This window comes from Plectropomus leopardus, chromosome 4 (assembly GCF_008729295.1).
Source record: "Plectropomus leopardus isolate mb chromosome 4, YSFRI_Pleo_2.0, whole genome shotgun sequence".
NCBI lineage: Eukaryota > Metazoa > Chordata > Actinopteri > Perciformes > Serranidae > Plectropomus > Plectropomus leopardus.
Window position 1 is genome coordinate 3,108,987 of NC_056466.1, and position 23,334 is coordinate 3,132,320.

The 23,334-nt window shown below is 38.5% G+C and overlaps 1 protein-coding gene across 1 annotated transcript in view; it reads right to left on the reverse strand.

Annotated features, from left to right (window-relative positions):
- Window positions 1-23,334, reverse strand: part of LOC121941708 (voltage-dependent T-type calcium channel subunit alpha-1I-like) — a 215,496-nt gene that overhangs the window by 46,823 nt on the left and 145,339 nt on the right. The window contains exons 21-27 of the mRNA XM_042484560.1: window positions 16,471-16,649; window positions 15,110-15,236; window positions 13,284-13,409; window positions 11,906-11,995; window positions 7,924-8,116; window positions 6,387-6,538; window positions 2,243-2,352 (exon numbers count right to left, since the gene is read on the reverse strand). Of these exons, the coding sequence (XP_042340494.1) occupies window positions 2,243-2,352; window positions 6,387-6,538; window positions 7,924-8,116; window positions 11,906-11,995; window positions 13,284-13,409; window positions 15,110-15,236; window positions 16,471-16,649 (977 nt within the window). The remainder of the gene's footprint in view (window positions 1-2,242; window positions 2,353-6,386; window positions 6,539-7,923; window positions 8,117-11,905; window positions 11,996-13,283; window positions 13,410-15,109; window positions 15,237-16,470; window positions 16,650-23,334) is intronic.

The following is a 23,334-nucleotide window of genomic DNA, read 5'->3' on the forward strand; positions in this document are numbered from 1 at the left end:
TAAAAGCCAGAGCTTTTCAAAAACATGCAAGAGTGTGATGGAACGAAAAGACAAAGGGGTAGGTAGAGAAAGTCAAATTAAAATGAAGGACAGAATCAATAATATGACTAAAATGTGTCTGTTTACATAAAAAGGAAGAGGCATAGAGTATGAAACAGAGAAACAGAAACAATGAGACAGGCAAAGAGCATTAAAAAAGCTTGGAAGAAACAAGGGGCGAAAAAGCAATTTCCTCCAGCACAGCCACAATTCTAAAAATAGATCGGAACCTGCATTAATGAAATCTACATAGTAGGGTATCTCAAGTAATATACACCAGCATCATCACAGCTGCTCCACAAGCCTGTGCACATAGCAGAGACAGGACCCCTCCCTGGACTGTTAAGGTGTTGGGTGCAGATACTGAAATCTATTAATATTCAAAAGAGTTTCTGCACTTGCACAGCCTCAGCACGACTCATTTAATAAGTCATAAATACATAGAGAAAACAGTGTTTATATAAGTTATTTTTAAAACTAAAAATCCAACATTTAATTCTGTGAATGACAACATCACCACTTTCTGATACTAGGGCTGGGTAAAAAAATCGATTCATCAGTGCATTGCAATATGTTTTTTTGCCAATTCAATATCCATTCATAAAATCCTGAAATCGATTATTTCCATTGTAATGAAGCCCCCCTCCCGTAGGGGCAGTGTGAGTGCCGCTGGAGTGTGATTGACGTTATTCAGAGGCCCCGCTTGACCGCCAAACAACATCTGTTGTTTATTCATTAAAATGACGACAGTGGCTCGAGATAACGGTGTGTTAAAATCAGTGCTGACAACATTAAAAGCTGACGTCGAATTGAATCGTGAGGTTCTTGACAACACCCAGCCCTATCTGACACTTAGTTGTGCTTTTAGTTGTAACTATTTTAGCTGTTATTAGAGATCCAAATGCTACCATAAAGCCATTTATTTAACTATCCATCCATCCATCCATCCATTCATCTACCTAAGGTACAAACCTGTGTTTTTATAAGTAGCCTTATGTACTCCTAATTTGTAACAGCAAATATGCTTTGCATCGACTACTTTATTTATAGTCATTATTAGGAAAAGTCAATTGAGTCACATAATGCAAAATGCTATCTGGCAATGTATTTCATTTGTTTTTCATTATCCACTAACAGCAGTCAATGCCTAAACATAAGTTAACAGTGAATTAAAGCGCAAGATAGGACCTGTAAACTTTATGAACCAAAACCATAATCTTTCCTTAGATTTAAATGCTCTTGTTGCCCACATTTATAGAATTAAGCTGGAGATATACATGCTTTTAACTATGTGTTTGCTTGCACATGATGGCTGCCTTCAGTATTCTGCGTCAGTTTGGAGTGTTGTTTGTGCACCATGCCAGGAATTAAGACTAAAAGGCCAAAAGATGCCTTATGCATACACACTATATGGACAAAAGTATTGGGCCATCTACACCTGCAGGAGCTTTTACGCTATCCCATTCTAAATCCATAGGCATTAATATGGAGTTGGTCCCTCCTCTGCAGCTATAACAGATTCACTCTTCTGGGAAGGCTTTCTACAAGATTTTGCAGTGTGTTGGTGGGAATTTTTGCCCATTTATCCAGATTTTGTCCACCTTTGGCAATGGGACTGAATGAAACACCTGAATTCAAGGATTAAGAGGTGTGGTGCAATACTTTTGACTATGCTAATAGAGCAAGTCCACAATAACCTACTCTGACTGGATTCATGTCCATCCTCGCCTTTAGGGACATTGAAGGACTCAAGTTTTGCTCCTTGAATCTGTGATCTTCTCTTTTCTATCAGTTCTCGTGACAATAAAGTGGGTGAGAGTTTCAACAGAGATCAAAATCAAAAGCTTTGTCTTCACAATAACTTTTCAGAATCAAACCAATCCCGAAGGCTACTCATGCCATATTATAGGATTTCGGGGTATTGACATTTGAGGTTACCCCTCTCTGTAATTTGGAGCTGCCAATTTGTGAAGTAAGTCCCAGATTGTTCAAATGCAAGAAATTTTATCCCATGACACAAATGCACTTCTACTGAGATAGATAATGCGATAAATACCTATAAAATGATAATGGTTAAATGTGCAGGGGTTGTCCTGGTATTATTATAGAGACAGTAAACACTAACATAGGTGCAAGCAGCTTCATATACCTCACCAAAAAAATCTATACAGTTTTAATACATCTGGGAGGGTGCCCTCTATACCTGTCCTTGAAGAAGCGTCGAAAGCCAAAGGCCACCAGCTTCAGAGAGGCTTCAATCACAAATGTGGAGGTGAAGAAGTAGTTGCAGTACTTCAGTGCTGTCTCCAGAGACTGAGGTAGAGAGAAACAAGGGTCAAAGAGGCAAAGAGGTTAGAACAAAACAGACATCAATAGATGGAATAGGAACATATGGTTAACTTCCCCGTGTCTCGATCGAAGATCTTGACATAAACTCATGAATTATCCTTTGTTCTACCACAGTTCATAACATAAGCGCTTCTTTGTTCATGCTGCAATGTTGTAAACCAATTTGTTGTTTATCTTTTTGTCTCATCAATAAACAAACCTTTGTATGAGTGAAGAGAGAACAAATAAGATAATCTGTTCTGTGAATGTAAGAAAAGTATCTTGCCAATGAATCTATTTTAAAAGATGAGAGCTTAATTGAGACAGACATGTAAATTATGTCTGACTCTGGGGAGGAACAGAGAACATTTTTTTCTACCGCACTGGTATAAATGAGTCACACTGAAAATGACACTTAAACTCTATTATCACAAGTCAAATTAAGAAAGAACAAAAAAAAAACAAACTAAGTATGCATGCATGCAAAATGACTGCAGTATGTAGACAGTTCAATCCAGTGTGTTTATTTACTGTGTATAGTTCATTTTTATAAGACATCATCCAGAAATTATTGTAATGGTGACTTACTGGAGATTGGCATCCATTCATATCATAAGTCTTTTAATGATTATAGGCAAATTGATAAAAGTTGCTTTTTAAATTCCAGTCTTTCAAATGCATTTGTATTAATCAGGGGTATCCATCTAATCAGTTTCCACATACTGATGTTCTGATGTTGCACAGTCTAAGTCAAGCTATGTCAAGCTAGTTTGACTTTTAGGAGTTACGGTTCTTTACTTTCTTGCCAAGAGTTAGACTGGAAGATTGACCACTTTCATGTCTTTATTGTAAATATGAAACTACTGCCAGCAGCTGCTCAGCCTAGCTTAACTTGGAGCAAGGACAACTTATTGTTTTACAATTTGGTTTTTGTACAGATTAAATGAAAAAAAAAAAAAAAAAAAACTCTTCATGCTAGGCTAAGCTAACTGGCTGCTGGCTGTAACTTCAGTTAGTTAACGTACAGCCGTGAAAAGGTGTCAAATTTCTCATCAAACTCTTGACAAGAAAGTGAATAAGAAAACATTTCTAAAATTTTGATATATTCCTTTAACTTAGCCAACTATACTTCAGCTAAACAGGGCAACGTTTATGCAGCATTTCAAAAGATGTGTGCCTAATTTGTTAAATATGTTACCTGCTGAAAAGGCTTAAGCTGGTAGCTGTTTTTAGTTGGTTTTAGCGGACATAAGATGGGCTTAGATGGTCTTAACCCAGTTCTTGCTGGTCTTTGATGGTTTTGGTGGGTAGGCCACCAGCCGGACATGCTGGTGTGACCAGCCTATCGAACTGCGCACATTTATCTGTATGCATATCCCATGACGGTAGATGTAACTGATTTTTGCCTTTTGCTTTTCATACTTCCCTCTCATGACACTGTTATTTCTCCACACTCAAAGATATTGCTTTGGTTTCAATTTTATATAAACTTCATTGAATAAACCAGCGACAGTGACTATCACAAGCTGGCATGACCAGCTAAGCCATCAAAAATTATGTAAAAAATCATCTTAAGCTGGTCAACCAGTTCAACCATCTTAAACTGGTCATTTTTTGTTTTTTTTTTCCCAACAAGGTTGTGGTATGAATTTGTATTGATGAAGTGGGAAAACATTTTAATAATGATATGGAGAATTGTACAGTGCCCTTAATACATTAGACACTGAATCTAACAAGTGAATCCTTGCCAGATGACTGCAGGAGTACAGTCGATGTGTACTGCTACAAAGACAATAAAGACTACAAAGACTCTGCAAACAAAAATAATCTTATTAGTTGACTTTATCTAAATCCCCAATGTGTGAAGTCAAATAAACAGAGTTTTTTTTTGGAGCCCAGGCTTACTAACATACATATGAACAGTCCTGTTAAGCTTGAAGCAAAAGTGTCAACCTTTATAATAGCTTTTTAGATAGTTATCTTACTCTACTGTTTTCACTGGGCTTCAGTCCAGTGCTTTGTAGCAAAGGAAACTGCAGGTCTGTAGCCTCGCATGTGTGGGTGTTTAGACGTCACTGGGAGCTCAAAAAGCTGTTGACTTGGAGTGTCACTGTTGGTAAAAGCTTGCATAAACACCCTGAAAACGTAAAGCTAACAGAAAACAATGAGAAGTGTAGGCTGTGTGCAAGCAGCCAGCCACATAAGCTGCTAATGTTATAACTCAAGCACCTGCATAATGTTAAGATCAGTAAAGTTTCAGCTCAACACTGAGATGCAGCAGCCTCCACTCTAAAAACATGAGCATACAGGCCTTGGAGAAAAACTTAAGAAGAGAGAATTTCTGCATTATCATCCTAAAAGTAAAGAATAGTTACACCTACAATTTTAAACTGGCTACGTGTTTTTCTTACAGTGGCTTATTTAAGTAATTCCATTTCCTCCCGCAAACGAAATAATGACTTATCATGAAATAAGTTATAGATTATTCTATATCAATATTATGGAGGCCGCAGGAGATATTTTCTATCATTATACAGCAGGAGCAAATTAAGAATGTAATTTTACCCACCTTTAGCAGCCCGTAGCCATAATAACTTACTGTCATTGGCATGGATATCATCCGTCCAGGAAGTAAAGAAAACGCTTTATCTTACTTTTTGATTTACTATTATATCTGGTGGTGCAGCTCTGCTAAGACATGGGCTCTTAAAAAAGCCTGAGACAGATTTGCCTAAGAGGATGACAAAGTATCAGAATCAGGATATAAAAGCCTGTTTTTATGCCTCCATGCTGGCGACAGCTGTGGCCAGAGGCATATTTTCGGGTTTTCCGTCCACTTGCACATCCATCCGATTCTTGTTATTGGTACATCTCAAGAGCACCTTGAGGGAACTTTAAAATTTGGCACAAATGCTCACTTGGACTTGACAATAAACTGAACAGACTCTGATGGTCTGAAGGCCACTGTAATGTCCTAATGTTTGTCTCAGTTTTGTGACATTTCAATAACACCTTGAGGGATTTTCTACAAATTTGGCACAAACATCCATGTAGACTCAAGAATGAACTGATTTAATTTTGGTGGTCAAATTCAAAGTTTAAGGTCCCTATGACCTCATGTCTGTCTCATTGTTGTGAATGCGATATCTCAAGAACACCTTGTGGCAATTTCTTCAAATGAATGCAATGTCAAAAGAAGGCCTTGAGGTGATGATGAACTGATTACAGTCAAGGCACTGTGAACTCAAAAAGATTACGTTAAGAGACGTATGGGCCAAAACTCAAGAATTCATGCTCTAATTGTGACAGAAATTCACACTGTTAAATAGGATAAAATGATGAAGTGATCAATGCCTCTGTGTCATAATAATTTAGCACATAAGCACTTTTCTGGCCATTATTCACTGTTATAACTCAGGTACAGAAGGGACAATATTCGGTTGCATACGGAATTAGTGACACTAATCTTGGGAATCCACCTTAAAACTGTGCTGCTGATTATATAGATCTTCTGTGCTCCTGGGTTCAAGATGTGTTTGAGGGATCCACATTTCAGAATTTTTAGCTTCTTTGCAGTACCATCCAAGCATTGACTACTGTCGTGGCTACATATAAATCTCGATAGAAATACATCTAAACTGTAACTCAACTGATTTACAGAAGCATACAACCCAGGGGAAGAAGGTAATTCCAGTTTCTTTTAACTTTAATTTAAACTGATTTTTTTTTTCATCCTCAAGAGCATCTTAGCCTCTGAGTAACATTTTACATAACTAATACCCCAATCTGCCAGATTGTTTGTATTCCAGCACGTGGATAAATGTTTTGGTTGTTGGCAGTTTATGCTGCTGATTCAGAGCAGCAGGTTGGCAGTCTGCCTCTGGGAGTGCCCACTTTAAAAAAAAAAAAAATGCCCAGATGGTGCATCACCACCCACTCAGAAGCACTTAAACATGTCTGTCTCATACCAACACCCACACTCTGACCATCCCTTCCTCCCCATCGGGAGGTGTGCTCACCTGTGGCTGGCTGTAGTGCTCCAGGGACATGGTGATGACATTGATGCAGATGATAAAGGTGATGACCAGGTCAAGGTAGTGGCTGGTACACAGAGTGTGGATCGCCAGGCGGGCTCTGCCGTATGACGCATAGTAGGGCAGCTTCTGGGCCTCTGGAGAGAGAAAAGGCAAAGAAGAGAGAGATAAAGAAGAGGACATCGAGGCAAAGTGGGATTTGGATTGGTGTAAAGGGAGTGATGATATGATGGGTAGGATGGACAGATGGAAAAATAGAGTTTATATGTGGAGGGGAAGTGAGTTGAAGGGGATGAATAGGGAATGAAAGCACAATCAAGGGAACAGCAGAAGAAACACAAAAATACAGGAATAGTGTAGGAAAAATTAATCCAGGAGGGTAAAAGTGAAGGTCAAGAAGGAAAAGTGTGAAAAAGAGAGAAAGAGATATTTGATTTAAAAGGAGGAAAGTGTGGAGAAACCAAAGGAGGTGCAAGCAGAATGATGTATTTAATTATTTATTTTTTGCCAAAGGGATGAAAAACAAGGGGCTGGGCAGACAGAGAAAAGGCAGGGAGGGTGATAAAACTGAGATAAAATGAGGGAGAAAAGTTTGATCAAAGTGAGTGGGAGGTTAAGGAGTTTTAAATGAGTTGGAAAATTGACTAATTCAAAGACACATCATTGAGGATGTGTAATAAGAAATATCAAGTTATAAGTCTTGGACATGTGCCATTTGTATTATATCCAGGAAAGAGTAGGCTTTCCAACTTTCAAGCTTTCGAAGACGCAGGCTGGAGTAATGGAACAAAAGCTAAATTATATACTGCCTTGGATGGGAGCAGCAGCGAAACACATTTTAGCAAAGTTAAACAAATCAGCATTGGTTTAAGTATATGCTAGATTGAGAATATTTTTAGTTGGTTCAGTTTGACCACACAGGGGCAGCTGTGGATCTGAGGTAGAGTGGGTCATCCTCTATCAAATCTATTATTATTATTATCATTTGTATTCTGATTATTATTATTATATCAGTAATAACATTACATCTGTCATAGATATATTTCAATAATTATTAATTATTTATTGCCTCATAGAACCCCACTTCAAAAGATCTAAACTTTCCCTTTAATCTATTCCTGTATTCCTCCTCTCCACTTTTCCTCTACTGATTTATTGATCCTCTCTATATCTCTTCTCTTAAAGTCCAGTCCTCCCTCCACTCAGTCCTTGTTCTCCTCTTCCCCTCCTCAAAGGTTTATGTGTCCCCCTGTCACCCTCTCTCCCACCTATCGCTATTTACGTTGACTCTTTCCATCAATCATCCTTTTACCAACTCTGTAATAACTTTTTTCTTCAGCCAAAATTTTCTTCCAAATCCCTCTCTTCCTCTACATACTGTATATTTTCATCCCTTCTTCTTATACTTCAAAGCTTATACTCCTCCCTCTACCATTTCTCCAACTCATTTTTGCCAAACTTCATTCTCGTTTCCTCCCTCTCCCTCCTTTCTGCTTTTTCTCCTGTCTTCCTGGGGCCTTACTCCTCCTCTTCTTCTCCATGCGACGTTGGCGTTTCTCCTCCCGTCGCCTGGCCTCCTCCACCTCCTGGTGCTGGCGACACTTGTGGAAGTTCTCCACCACAACGCCCACGAACATGTTGAGTACGAAGAAGCTGACGATCAAGAGGAAGGAGATGAAGTAGAGCAGCATCCATGGATTGTTGTTTATCAGCGGCTGTAGGTGAAGAAGAGAGGAAGAGTTGGGAGAAAAAAGAAAAGGACATGAGACAAGGAGCTACTGGAATAATGCTAAAATATGTGACGGGAATGAGTAAGACAAAAAGGACTGGCAAAAGTTTTTCAGGAAAGAAATTGAAGATAATGAGGCAGAGAGAAGAAGGGATATCACTGAAAATATTAACAAGAAAAGTGAAAAAGAACAACGAAAAAACTTAATTGACAATGAAGAGATGAGGAAGAGTAAAGCTAACATTGAGAAGAAAATGTGAGTGATTGGGAAGAGGACAGCTAGTTTTTTTAATCTGACAGTAAAGTGGAAAAAAGAAAAAAGGATGTACAAAATGTAGAAGGAACATTGGGTAAGAAACCCTGAAGGAGCCTAAAGGGAGCTAACGGTACAATGTAAAATCTGACAAGTTGTTCATACTTAAAAAAGTCTTATAAACCCATTGCCTTGAAAAAGGAATGTAAATATAACTATAAATCTTGATTTCTTTTTACTCTACATCTGTTACTCAAAATGTAGCTGTATTTACTTATCTTATGAAGTTGTTGCAACTCAAAAATGACAAGTGGAACTACCTTGTTCTTTCCAAGTGTTAGCAACCTTAGTAAACCGACTTATTTTTACTTAATTTAATCATGACGGATGATTTTTGCCAATGATAAAGTTCTGAGAGTTCTGTTTTCTTAATATGTTAAAGAATATACAAATACGACTGATTAGTTAGCAAGCAGCAGGATACAGATATATAGCACAGAAAACTTGGTTAACTGTAGTTACTAAAACTTAGAAAGATAGATTTAATTAATCTTGTCATTTTTAAGTTGAAACAACTTCACAAAATTAAGTAAATATAACAAAATATTAACAGAACTTAAAAATGAGATATTACGTGAAAATACATTAAGATTAAGTTAAATTTACTTTCTTTTTTTAAGGCAATCGGTTTCCTAGATGCTTTTAAAGACCGTATAAAGTAAATTCAGAGATTTGTATCAAAACACATTATAAATGTTGGAAACTGATTGTTGTAAACATGTTACAAATACCCTTTACTATGTAGTACTGAATTGTGGAGTTAGACAGTTGACTGTTTTTTCACCATTTTCCTGTTTTAAGATTTTTTGGGCGGGCCTAAAACCATAGCTCGATGATGCGTGTGTTTCAGATCAGAGTATACTGTGCATTTTTTCATGATTTTGAGACCTTTTTTTACATACTTGCCGATTTTTTTGATCATTCAGATTTGGTCAGGTGTTTTGTAATTTCTTTCTGTGATGTGACGAACTCAGAACACATTTTAATTATCACTTTACACAGACTTAAGTTAGTCATCTTGTCAGGTTTTACTGACGTGACTGACTTGTGGTCATCTGATTCTCTGCCCGAGTTCAATTTGGCCTAACCTAACCTGCCAAGTCAACACGTTCTCATTCCAAGTCGTCACATATTGCTGCTTTGCAGTGGACTTCTAAAAACATCTACTTGCACTATCAAAGGCTGCAAATTGTGTGCGCTCTATTTTTCTCTTTTCCGTTGGTAACTCCTCCAGTGTGTCCAGTTTTCAGAAATACCACTATAAGCCTCTCTCACTGTCCCCCATTATAAGTCACTCTAGAGCCAGTGCAGTGCAAAAATCCTGAAGCTGCCATCGGTGACAAAGGATGACAAGGCAACACAAGAAAAGGCAGGAAAGCGAGACAATGTGAAGATCAGATCGGGGTGGCTAGCTGTGGAGGGAAGTCATGGCAGGGAGTCATTACAAAACCAAGATCAAGTTTAGGTGCAATAAAACTGGAGATGAGAGTCAGATTTTCAATTTGGAAGAGCGCTGAGTGTTGAAAGCGCAGGGTGGAGTGCAAATAGGATTAGTCATTCAGAGCCATGTTAGACTGCAGTGAGGTTTTTCCCCGAGGCGGGGAAACTGAATCATCCAGAATAATGCCCTCTCTTTAATAGATTCCCTAATAGATTTTCAAATAAAACCAATTCCAAAGGGAATCTGTTCACTTTGAAGCCACTTCAGAAGACTAATTTACATCGTGTCATCGAACTTTGACGTCATTTGTGCACGATTTGTGAGGTTAAAGGGAAGTTTACTGCGTCTCGTAACTTCTCTGAATGAGTGCATTATACATGAGGGTGGCGAGGCTGTATTTTGCAACCCAAGAATCTCTGAAACCAATCTTAGTCTTTGGTACATTGGTGTAAATGGTCGTGTTAGGACTGTAAAAGAAGAGAGAAGTTCAAACCCTGGCTCTGCACATCTGCATAATCTTGTTGAAGACAGGCCCTGCAAAACAGACACTGGACAGCTAAAAAAGTATAACTAATGAGTACAGTACAGTTTAACCATTTGAAACCTGAATGACTTCCATTTGTCGTCATTTCTTTGTGCTGCTTTTAGATGCCTTTCACAAGTATTTAAACCTTTGAGCCCCAAGCACATTGGTACAATTTCTGTCATAAAACACGAGAAAAAAGGCAACTTCGTAATCAATGTTTCACAAATGAGTAGATTTAGTACATTATTTCTAATACAACTAGGGAAAAATGTCTGGGAAAAAAGAAAGAAGCTTGGGAAAGAAGCTTTTCAATGCAAGTTCTGTGTTTGTTTGTTTTTAACTTTCTTTTACATTTTCTTGTTTGTTTGCTTGCTTTTTACTTATTTTCTGGTCATTTTTTGTACTTTTAACACTTTGAAACCTGGGCTACTACCTGGGCTTAATTTCTTTTAAAAACACGAGAAGGCAATAGGCAACTTAAAAAGAAATGACCCAGAAATTAGCAAGAGAATAGTAAAAAAAAAGTACAAGAAAACTACCTGAAACTGACCAAAAACAAACAAAAGAAGAACAAAACACAAACAGGGAAGTAAAAAAAAAATGCATGGAAACTGCACAAAAATTTAGAAAGTTATTATTAGTTTTTTTAAATTCTGGAGAATAATTTAACACATATAATTATGGTAATCATGATATAAAATATATATAATTTAGCTCTCTGGAAATTTTACACTAACTTTAAAAAAAATAAGAATTTTCTAAACTTACTAATTTCTTGAAATTTGCACATTTTTCACCAAGTTGCTTATATTCCTTTTTCCTTGTGTTTGAAACAAATTGCATCAATTTCATCAGTGCTCAAATGTTTAAACACTTTTGAAAGGCATCTGAAAGCAGCACAAGAAAATGAATTTCAATCCAGGTTACAAAGAATTAACTAATTTCTTGCCAATTTTGGGGTCATTTCTTATTGTTTTGCTCATTGCCTGCTTCCCATGTTTTTTGAAGAAATCAAAACAATTTGCTCAGGTTTCAAAGGGCTGACGTGTGGCAGATGATTTTTAAAGAGTACCAGGCCGTCTTGCTTTAGCTCAACTTTAAGAATAAAATGAGGGGTGAATATTTCTCTGTTGGAACTAGTTGGGATGGTCTGGCGATCTGATTAGGAAGCCTCCTTGTGGAGGAGTTGTGGGCACATCCAACTGGGTGGAGATTCTAGGATGACCAGAAGGCGAAATTTCATGTCCAATCTGGCCTAAAACAGTGTGGGATTCCCTAGAAAGTGCTGGAGGAAGTGGCTGGAGCTCTTGGCATGTGGTACTCTCCTTAGCTTTTTGCTACTGAAAACAGGACCCAGATAAATAGCGGGATATTTAAGAATATATGTAAAATAAGAGTACAAGACTTTCTGTGTGTCGGCATGTAAATGTGTTATACAACAACATAAGTTGTTCATTCTAGTGGTGTACATGCCTGCGGTATGTGTTTTTATTACCTGCTGGTCTATTCCAACTGCGTCTAGTCCGTGGTACATGATGTTGACCCAGCCATCTTTTGAGGCCAGCACAAACAGGGACATAAGAGCCTGGAGGAGACACAAAACCCATGTAACTCTACACAGTTCTAAACTAGTTGGTGCTACTGATTATTATAAGTGTGGTACAGTACTTACCATAAAAATACACAAAAAAACAAAGTAACAATTTATAAATAAACATTTCATTTTATGCCCTGAGCATTCATCTGCAGCAGTACTCTCTCTTTGTCTGCTTGTTAATTCATTACTTAAGCAATGCAGTTCTGTGAGTATTTTTATCCAGCTGTGCAAATATTAACAGTAAAAGCAGAGCAGCACATCACGCCAAGAAGCTGTCGGTTGGTACGAGGCCACGGCAGGCTGTCAGATTAGCGTTGATGCATTTGGTGCTTTGGCTGCTGTCCGTGGTGCCGATCAAAGGCTGGTTTGAAAGACGGCAGGGAGGCCTTTTAGTTAAATAACAGGGATGGCTTTTTTTGACACTTGCAGTTCAGTGGCTGTGTATTTTGACCTAAAAAAAAGTTGGGCAGCAGCCTCCCTTAGGGGGGTCTGATCTCCGACTGCCACAACTCCCTGTGGGATCAGCAAACTTTCTCTTGCTATCATTACACAGGAGAGGCCGAGTGGCAGCAGCCTGCTCACTTCAAATTCATAATTTATCTACCTGGGTGGGCCGCCCAAGTAGAGGGCAAAGCCCCCGACAAACCAGGTCAAATTTTCTCCCGTTTTTGTTTGTTTGTGCATGTTTGTGCCCACAAACCTGGCCTTCTGTTTGGGGTACAGGGAGGCTTGGTTGTTTTATTATCATTGTATCTATAAGGTGACCCTGATTGGCCATAAATAAAATGTATTATTTAATTCTTATTAATTATCCTATGCTAAGTTTGGAGCAAAAAAAATTTGGGAGCAAAAAAACATTTTTTGGTATATATATATATATATATATATATATATATATTATATATATATATATATATATATATATATATAGTAAGTCAAAGTCAACACAGCTTTTCAAATGTCAAGAAAATGACAATTTAAATAATTTTTTACAATATTTTTCAAAAATATTTTTTTAAAAACTGTATTTTGAAAAATCCTTTTCTCTACATTCAGAAACACTCGTTTTACTATTGCTTATTTGTAGTTTAAAATCTGTTGCATGTCTTTTAGCTATTTCACTTACACTACACAGTAATAGGAGAAACTCTCTCCTATACCTAACCATTGTTATCATTTCAAGGAGTATGTGTACCACTGACGTGTTCATCCATAATTAATTGTTCAAAACAACCCCGATGGGTTGTCAGGGATGTATTTTTGTTCTCTCTTGTACCTGTCCAAGGTTGTCAAAGTTGTATTTGTGGTGAACCCATCGATAGTTGGCAGCCAGACAGTCGGATTTGTTAGTGATGTTCTTCACATCGAAGCCCACACAATAGTAGAACTTCCCTTTGAAGAGCTGTGAAGGAAGACACACACAGAGAAGGAGATGAGAGACAGATGCGCAAAAAGACACATTTTGATGAAGTCATAACAGCGCTGGCACCCGCTTCTTTCATGCAGCTTTTGAAGTAATTTCATAATTAGCGTCTGTAACTTAGTGCGTGGATGAATCCTAATTGAAGACTTCGAAAACACTTGATATCAACAGTGTGGTTTTCCTCCGGAGAGAGGATGTTTTTAATTCTCAATCCCATCGAACACATCAAAGAGTGGAGTGAGTAAAATAATGCATAACACCAGATGCAGAAAGAATCATAATGGGAAATGATGTGGAAAAGAACAAGATGGGATTGACAACTATACATGCAAAAGGAAACGCAGGACTGCACTGATGAAATAAAAATGAGAAAACCAAGTCGCCTGTAAGTTAGGAAGACTTGTGAACTAGCCGTAAGTATGATTAAAATATAGAATACTAATGATGCAGAATGCTGTGCAGATATTGTTAACACTCACACATTTGCAACACGTATAAGCCATTTCTGACAGTACAGCACAGGAGACTTATTATGGGGGAGATTCAGATTGTTTTTTTTGCTTTGTTTATGTGCAGATACAATATGAAATATTAATTGATAGAGTATACATTAGCGTGGTATTTATACTGTGAATCTTTGTTGTTTGAACATTACTTAAAATATATTGGGGGTAACTCTTTCTGAATTGTTAAGTCCTATAACGTAAAGCCCCGCTTCAGTGTATTTTGGCAGTTTCATAATATTTAATTAATTTTTTTTAGTTATATCCTGACAATGTTAATTTACCAAGCAGTTTGCCAAATATTGTTTGACAAATAAAGTAATTTTGTGCTCAAAGTTTTAGAAAAATGCCAGATATGAGACAGATTTGTCAGGTAGTTACACTCTTTTTCCATCTTCAGTCTGACACTGCCGTTTGAGAAACTCGAACCCCCATGGAAATGGGGGTTTGTGTTTCCCGAACCAATCACCAGAGACCAACATATCTGCCTGAAACTAACATCATTTCAAGTCCACTGATGTGAAAACATTTTGTGAACGTGTAAAAACTTTTTGTTTAAGCAGAAAAAGCCTTGAAAGCATCATCAGACATCACCAAACACACCAGACTTAATTAAACAGTGGAGCCAGCATTGATAGAAACAGCATATTTTCACATCTAGCTGGCTGAATTAAGGGTTTATTCTAATAAAATGCTGAAATGGTGAAATGAAAAACCAAGATGGCTTTTGTACATTTTACTTTAAATAAGGTGTGTTTTTTTACAATGATAAAATTACTGTTTATCTAAATGAAGTCTGGTTGGTTTGAAGGTAGGAATTCGAGGGCTTTTTCTACGTAAACAAAAAGGAGCTTATTCTTTCTTACAGTCTTCATGATTAATGGTTAATTTCTTGGTTATCGTTGTTGCTTTGGACGAAAGTAAAGAGCAGAGTTATGGCCCGACATATACTTTAATTCTCATGTATAAAATCTTAATAGGACCATGATGAGCAAAGAGGTCGCTCTGTTAGGTCATATTATATTTGCAATAGTTTGACCATCTCATGTCCAATTAAAAGTTTTGCAGAGGGCCCTCACAGATTGTTTAAGGCTTGCGTATTCCCTTGATTAATTAAAGACAAAAAACTAAGGTGTACAGGGGAGAACATATAGATCCATATTTCATGGTCATTACCTGAACACCGAGGATACCAAAGATAATGAAGAAGGCGCAGCAGATGAGGACGATGTTGCCGATGGGCTTGAGGGACGTGATGAGAGTCTCAACTACCAACTTCAGCCCTGGAGCTCTGCTGATCACCCTGAAGGACAGAGGGGGAGATAAAGAGGGATGGAAGGTGAGAAAGAGAGAGCAATGGACACACAGAGTGATTGGAAAAGAGACAGGGAAAGAAAGCGACTAGGACCTGGTACTTCCACTGAATTCAAAATAAGAAAAACAAGTTAGCGACACTTTTGCCTCTAGTAAGTTCAGCTTTGAATGGTGTTTAAAGTTCATGCTGAAGGAACACATTTGTTATAGCTTAGAAAAAGAGATCAGTCTGTACAATAGAGACGGTGTCTAGTTCCACTGTGCATTTTTGTTAATAACAGACAGTACAGCCTGAATTCATTTGGACCTAAAATTGCCTCAGTTAAATGTAATTTGAGCCCTCTGAACCCAAGTTCACCAACTGCTTCTTTCTTGGATATTTTTAACTGCTCTGTCAGGTAAAGTTGGGCACTTTATTGTTCAGAATCTATCTCGAATCTCTTGCTCCAAACTTCGGGGTCAGTAAAAATCTGATGGGGGTCACAAGAAAATCCAAACTGTCATGAAATGATTAATGGGTCAAAAAATGAGAAAAAAAAAAAACCCAACACATTCTCACTCCGAACTCGTCACATGGTGACGTTCAGTCAGTGACCTTCCACATCAAGCTATAACGTTTTCGGGATCTTTGCCACTTCAAGCTATGACGTGCCGGGGTACCGCTGCTGACATTTTTGACATTTTGGTTGGATGACGCAGCCCGTTACTGTGATGATAACAAATACACGTGTGGTAGGATGAAGCGGCACAGTACCTACATTCACACAGCAGCGTCGCCTGGCATGATGGCTTGGATCAGGCACCAGACACGAACACACACACACACACAACTCCAGATTCTGGCAAGAAAGTCAGAACGTCAAAGCTTCATGTGGCAAGAATACCCAAAAGTCATAGGTTGACGTGGACCGTCACCATGTTACGACTTAGGAGTGAGACTGTGTTGAAATTTATATGCTGCACAAAATTAGGTTTACACACTCATAATTGTATGTGATCTTTGCTATTTTTGATGTCCTTCATTGGAAACTTTTTTATATTGACTCTGAGTCTGGAATAAAGGATTGATTGATTGATTGATTGATTGATTGACTGATTGAAAATACAGGTAAAGGTTGGGGATCACTGTCTTAAACTATATGTGTGTAATATGTATAGAACAAATATTAATCACTCATCAATCACAAGCATTAAATCCAAACATGTCAGCTTGTCCTCCTCACCTGAGGGGGCGTAGCGTCCTGAGCAGCCTGAGAACACGGAGAACCCCGAGGATCTTCGCCCCGCCCGCCATCGACACCACAATGTCAATCAGAGACACGAACACGAGGAAACCGTCGAGAATGTTCCAGCTGCTCCTCAGATAGGCTTTCTCCCCGAGGTACAGACCCATGGACACCACCTGGAGAGATGAAGGAGGAGAGAGAGAGGCTGAATCCAACACACGTAATGCAACACACACACACACACACACACACACACACACACACACTTTGAAATGTAGATTTCTTATTTAGCTTCTCAAACAGGCATCAGCTGCTTTCTAGCAGAGAGGAGAGGAGAGAAGAGGGGAGGACAGATTCGAAAATATGAAAATTTTAAAAAATTATGGGAGGATGAGAGGTGTGTGATTGAGGGAGAGAGGAGTTAAATCCACTGAGTTACATTTCCAAAAAGATGAAAGGAGGGAGGAGAGACAAGCAACAGCTCTAAAACCCCAAATGAACGTTCAAAAGGAAGTGGGAAGGAGCCGACAAGGGGAGGAAAAAAGGAAATGAGGAAGAGGAGGAGAAACGAAAGGCGATTAAAAGGAGAGCAAGTCTGCTATGATTTGTGGCAGCTGTGGAAAAATCCAACACCGGGCTGTCGACTAACACGTCCACAGTCAAAGTCACAGTCATTGGAATGATGAATCCGCAGCAAAATCAAAGTTTGTTTGCGCAGTTAACCGGCTTTTATGTTGACACTGAAGTTTGCTGACTGTACTGTAACTGCGCGAAATGTCTGATAAAAACTTAGAAAGAACATTCCAGGAAAAAGCTTTACTCTGTTTAACTTTCAGTTAAGACACACAGCATCTCGGACTGCTGACGTTGCACTGTGCCTCTTCAGCAGTCTGCCCAAAAATCCGCTTAAATTAGACAGTCGGGCCACACAAGACTAAACTGTTGCTGTGACTGGAGCTGCACGACAGCTGCAGATATTTAAGTTTTGTACAGTGGCCCTGAAGGTCAAAGCACTTCAACATTTCAGAAAATATCTCAACATTTCCAAAAACATTTCAGTAAACAACACAACATTTCACAAAACAAAACAGAATTTCCCAAAACACTACGTTGGTGAGACTCAATCTGGGAAAGGTGCCCTTCAGATGCCGGCCACTCTCGTTATGGCAAAAGTTGTCTCATTAGCCAGGAATTTAGCAGAAGAAACTGCAAATTATGCACACTGCAGAGTATTTCCCTTTAGGAATAAATAAAGTTTTACTTTATCTTAAACTCCCGACCCGTGAGAGGCAGCCATGTGCTGCAATGCATCCAGTCAGAAATTAAAACGAAGAAGAAGTACTTATTTTTGTCAGAGACTGACAGACATTGCAACTAATCTGCAACAAGAATCATTGCCCAATATACCTTTTCTGGATGGAGTCTCACCAAATGTTTTGTGTGTGTAAAAAAAACTGTTTCGTTTTCTTAAATGTTGTAGTGTTTGGGTAAAATGTCATTTTGTTTTCTGATTTTGCTTTTCTGAAATGTTTTTTTTGATTGTATTGGGAATGTCGTAGTGCTTTAGGTGCTTTAGGAAATGTAGTGTTTTTCTAAACTGCTCATTTATTAGGGGAAATCCCCCAATCGGAAATGCTGTAATGGTTTTTGGAAATGTTAATTTGTTTTCTGAATTTTTAGGGAGAAATGTTGTAATGTGTTTTGGAAATGTTGTAATGTTTTGGGAATTTAAAATGTTGTAGTGTTTTTACCCTCAGGGCCACCATAGTTTTTACGTCACCTTCTAACGGCAGCTGGAGGGGAAGTCTCACTCACTAAGTGAGCCCTAATGGGGAAGGAACCAAAAAGGGAGGAGGAGGAGAAGAATATTCTAGAAACAAAACAGGAGGGAATGGGTGAGGTGAGGCAGATCGACACTTTTGCAGGAACAGTGAGACAGCTATCAGTGGGTGGAATGAGAGGTGGAAGAGAAAGGCACAAAGACAAAAACAGAAAGTTTGGGAATCAAAAGGAGAGTTGCTGAGGTTGGAGGAAAAGTCGCATGGCAGATGTTTCGACATTGTTTGACATCTGCCAGGTACTTTCATGGCAATAACATCTTGGTGATGCTGTCATGTCGAAACAGAGCGAGTGAAGATGCAGCGGGATGTTTGGCAGCAAAATGTCACCATATGGAATGTGTGGAATGATGGGAAAATCTGGAAAATCTGGAAAATGCGGGTGATGGTGTTTTTGATTAGGAACGTGGTGCAAACATAAAGATGGCACACCGGCTGAAAATGTATATTTTTGTATCTAGGAATAGGCTCCACCTGTAGGCTATCAAAACTCTGTAGCAAGCTCCTTCATGAGCTGAAATCAGTCAAACCGAGACTGTCAAAGTCATTTTTGCTCATGAGCCACTTTCAGCTCTGTGGGTAAGACCAGTAAAACCATTGCAAAATAACCTATAAATAACAACTACGGCTGTTCCGATTCCAGTACAGGTAACAAAAATGTTGGGTCAGGTATCTGCAAATTTGCAAGTCTATGCACTGAGCTGATATTACGTAACTTATCAACAAGCTTAAAAGTAGTTTCACTCCTCTGATAAAACAGTAGTGCACAAAAGTAAGATGGGTGATGCAGCCACGTTTTACATTTTACATCCCCACGCGCCTGACCGGCCCATAGGTGCACTCGCGCTCCTTATATGACGTGGTTACCGGCAGTGTTAGCACTGACAGAGCAGCGCTGTTTGAAGAGTTGGGAGTGAAAACGGGACGGCTGACCATATAGCACAGATATTAACTGAGCCTGGCATAGTCACCGGCGACTAAAATTTGTATCGTTTGGAAAAGTTTTAATAACTTTGAGAGCGTTTGTCGGCTCGTCTTACTTTTTTCCCGTAAAAGCTGCCGGCTCTGCCGTTCAGAGGAAACTCCGATGCATCGTAGCTCTTTTAGAGGCCTCAGTATCCAGCCTGGGAATTCGCGTGTTTTTACGGGACCTTTTCAATAAATACATAATGATAGATCCGATATTGGGTGTCTTCCGTCCATATTTTATCCATATTTCGATGATAGAAGTACATTAGCATCGATGCTTAACGCCATATTGGTTTCCCATAGTTCCTTTGGAGAGAGGTCAGAGGTTTGTTTCTGTCTTGCCCACCAATCGAAGACGATCCGACGCTTTGTATCCGCCTACGTATGCATACGTCATCTGGAGCAAACTGCACTGTGATTGGCCGAATCCTACTACTGTATCTATCGCTCTGTGTTATTGGCAGAGCCTCGTGCATTAGAATAAACTGTGGTAGCCCAAATAATAATAATAATAATAATAATAATAATAATAATATAATAATAATAATAATAATAATAATAATAATAATAATAATAATAATAATAATGATGATGATGATGATGATGATGATAACAATAATAAAATAATAATAATAATAATAATAATAATAATAATAATAATAATAATAATAATAATAATAATAATACTCTGTGTTCACTGCAGGCAGAGCAGGCAGGAGAATCGGGCCCCTCTCTGAGGTGTCAGGAGTGTGATGTGGCCCTCTGCAGCATCACGGATAGGAGCTGATTAATGAGACAAGGGTAAATCAGGAGACAGTCTAACAGGCAGCAGGGCCTCATATGGGTGTAAACTCTGTGTTCACTGCAGGCAGAGCAGGCAGGAGAATCAGGCCCCTCTCTGAGGTGTCAGGAGTGTGATGTGGCCCTCTGCAGCAGCACAGATAGGAGCTGATTTGCAGAATGGCACAGAAAATGGGATACACAAACAACTGCAAAAAAACAATGGGAGTCTTTTTAGAAAAGTGTGTCCATTTTTGAACTGTAATAGTTACAATATTTAGTTTTTCTCACTTACTGATTCCCAACACTTGAGAGAAATGTTTTCTACAACAAAAAAAAACTTGTACATTATACATTTGGATGATTTATCACTAAAGATCTGTAAATTCAATTTCCATTTAGTTTTTTTTCTTTCGTCTTAATGGTCTCGTAACTATTTGTACATTCAAGTGCCATCACTGCAGCCTAAATATTCTGATAGCCCAGGTTGTCCCGAAAAGCTTGATTGTGCATTGAGGGGCTGTGGTTATGCATGCATTATTACAAAAAGTGTCCAGGCAAACCAAAACTAGGAAAGAACAACTCAGTGTTCAGAGGGTTAATCATGCTGAGTAGTTTCAGAAGACACTTTGATACCATTGGCACTTTGTCATGTCAATAGGTCACCACTGGAATCCACTGATGTCGGTGGCCTGAGAGGCAAACTGCAAACTTCTCAGTACAATCTTTCCAGCCTTATGCTGCAAGTGATTGATATTTAAAGGACATATTTTTAGTGGTGTATTTCTTTAAGGGGACAAGCTTAAGTAATTTTAATGGCCTTACTAAACCTCCCTATAATTATCTTCGCTGTAACAGCAGCTCTAATCTGAAATACAATTAATCAGCAGTAACAATCCAATGCCCTGATCGAGTCATATTGTTCAGACAGTATTCACGAGCAACCAAGTAAAAAAAAACCCACTGACCTCAGCTTCCTATTTGTAATTTTAATTTAGCAAAATCAGGAATTTCTGACGACAACAATATGGGTTTCAGTAAACTGTGTTTGTCTTTTAACATGATGTGACTTAAAGGCAATGAAGGTAACTAAATCAGAATAACAGAAGCGTTCTGCAGACAAATGCAGTATTTACCCAGCAGATCTAACTCACAGGTATTTGTATTAGCCTTCAGTCATTCTGTCTTCGCCTTCTAGAAATGTTTGCATAAAACTCTTTCACTGTATCATTTGCTGGCAAGCCTCAACAACATATCCCACCTTTGAACAAACACCATGACTGTCGCCACAGTAACTCAGAGTAAGTGACGACAGTGGCGGCAGTGGAAGCACGATAACAGACACCGCCATGCCAACTGTTGTCAGGCATCCTAACTCTATAGAAATAATGTAGCAGCTAGGTGTCAGAGGGTGACAGAGACAGAAAAGAAGACAAATAAAGAAATGGTGCAAAATAAAGAGAAGGTGGAAGAAAAACAAGGACAGATAAGAGAGAAGGATAAAGCAAGAGAACGGACTTAAGTATAAGAAAACTAACTGAAGTTTAGGTACAGACGATCTTTCTGCCTTGTTTTGACAGCCAAAATAGACTAAAACTCACACTGTAAGAAAGTATTTCATCTGTCCTCGCTGCTGAGATCTGCACAGCAGCGAGTTACTGTCACGTCCTATATGATAAGACTTTTGTCACGTTTTGACAGGCCAGGTAGCGAGTTATATTACGTCTGCTCTTTTATCAATAGCAGACGGCTATACCGAAGCCTCCTCGGGACTATTGGAATGCCGCGGGGCGTCCATTAAGCAGATCAAATATCGCCATGATGAAACATGATGCATGGGAAATCTTTAGCAGGTCGATGCCAGCGCTATTATCAAAGCCTGCTCTTCTCCTCACACACTACCAGCTGTCCTTTGGCTGACAGGACAAGCACGCCACATTAAATTCAAATTTCTAATTACACTCAAACTCCATTTGTAATATCACTTAGCAGAAAATATGGCTTTTGTTGTGTGTCTCTTCAGTGTTGGTTTTGCCATCTGATGTTTAAGCCTTCAGCCTGTGTTCAGACACCTTCCACAAGCTACTTAACCCTTTGAAATCTGACCAACATGGTTTGATTTACAACAACAATTATTAATATACTGTATTTGAAATGTTGGTACAGAACAGAAATGTATACATACATATATTTCATTCTATTATTTATTTATTTATTTCTACTTCTGTGTTTTCAGAATGGAAAAAGAACAAAGTTGTTGTACCACTCAAGTTGTTGGCCTGAGCCTTTGGTGTATTTAGGTTTTAGGCAGCAAAAGGACTTTGGTTGAGGTTGGGAAAGTTCACTATTTTGATGAAATGTCAATAAGTGAACACATCTTGTCTTCAAAGCTCTTAACTTTCACAATATGTTACCAAGATAACAATCTTTTCCAAACATTAACAAATAGCTGTGAGTGCCTAAACAATACAATTATTTGGATATGGGGATGTTTAGCAGCAGTCAGCTTTAAATCAGTATTCTTCATCCTCTTACGGTTCATCATCGATCATCAGTCTGGCCTGAGTCCAGGCCACTGTTTGATCAAACTATTTTGGCTACCTGTGTTTGTATCACACCTCTTTGACTACACAGCTTTGCCTGAGTCTGTAGAAATTTCCATTTACACATATAATTATCACATTAGGCTTTATTAATTCACCAACTTGCTCATTAAAAAGAAAAAAATATGTTAGTATTTCCTAGTTGGCGCACACTAATTACTCTCTAAATGAAATGAGTAAAAGTTTAGTAAAATCATAATATCATATTTTTAAACTTTAATCAGGTGAGATATGGAGAGGGTGCAGATCTCTTTCAGCATCATCCTTCTTCCTGTAGCACACATGCGTTGTCCAGTGCAATCGCAGAGCTTTTCATAACAGCACCAAGCAGCTTGGAAATTTGGAAATGTAGTGCTCAAAGGTTAAATAAGTAAACATGGGTCATTCATTTTCGTTTGTCAAACTTTCTAAGTCCTTCTTTTAAACTGGGCAGATGTCTGCTCGTAACATTAGTACAGTGCTACCCAAAAAAACAAAAAACAAAAAATCTTAATGGAGCAGTTCTGACCATCTAACACATGCTGGGAAGCTTTTGCAAGCACTTCATAAAATGGCATTCATTGTGCTCATACTCATGGGACTCATGGGGAGTCTTAAATCTGGATGTTTCTCAAAAAGTTGCTCAATGGTGCTACTTAAAGCTGAAAAGCAAAATTTCAAACTCCATTTGA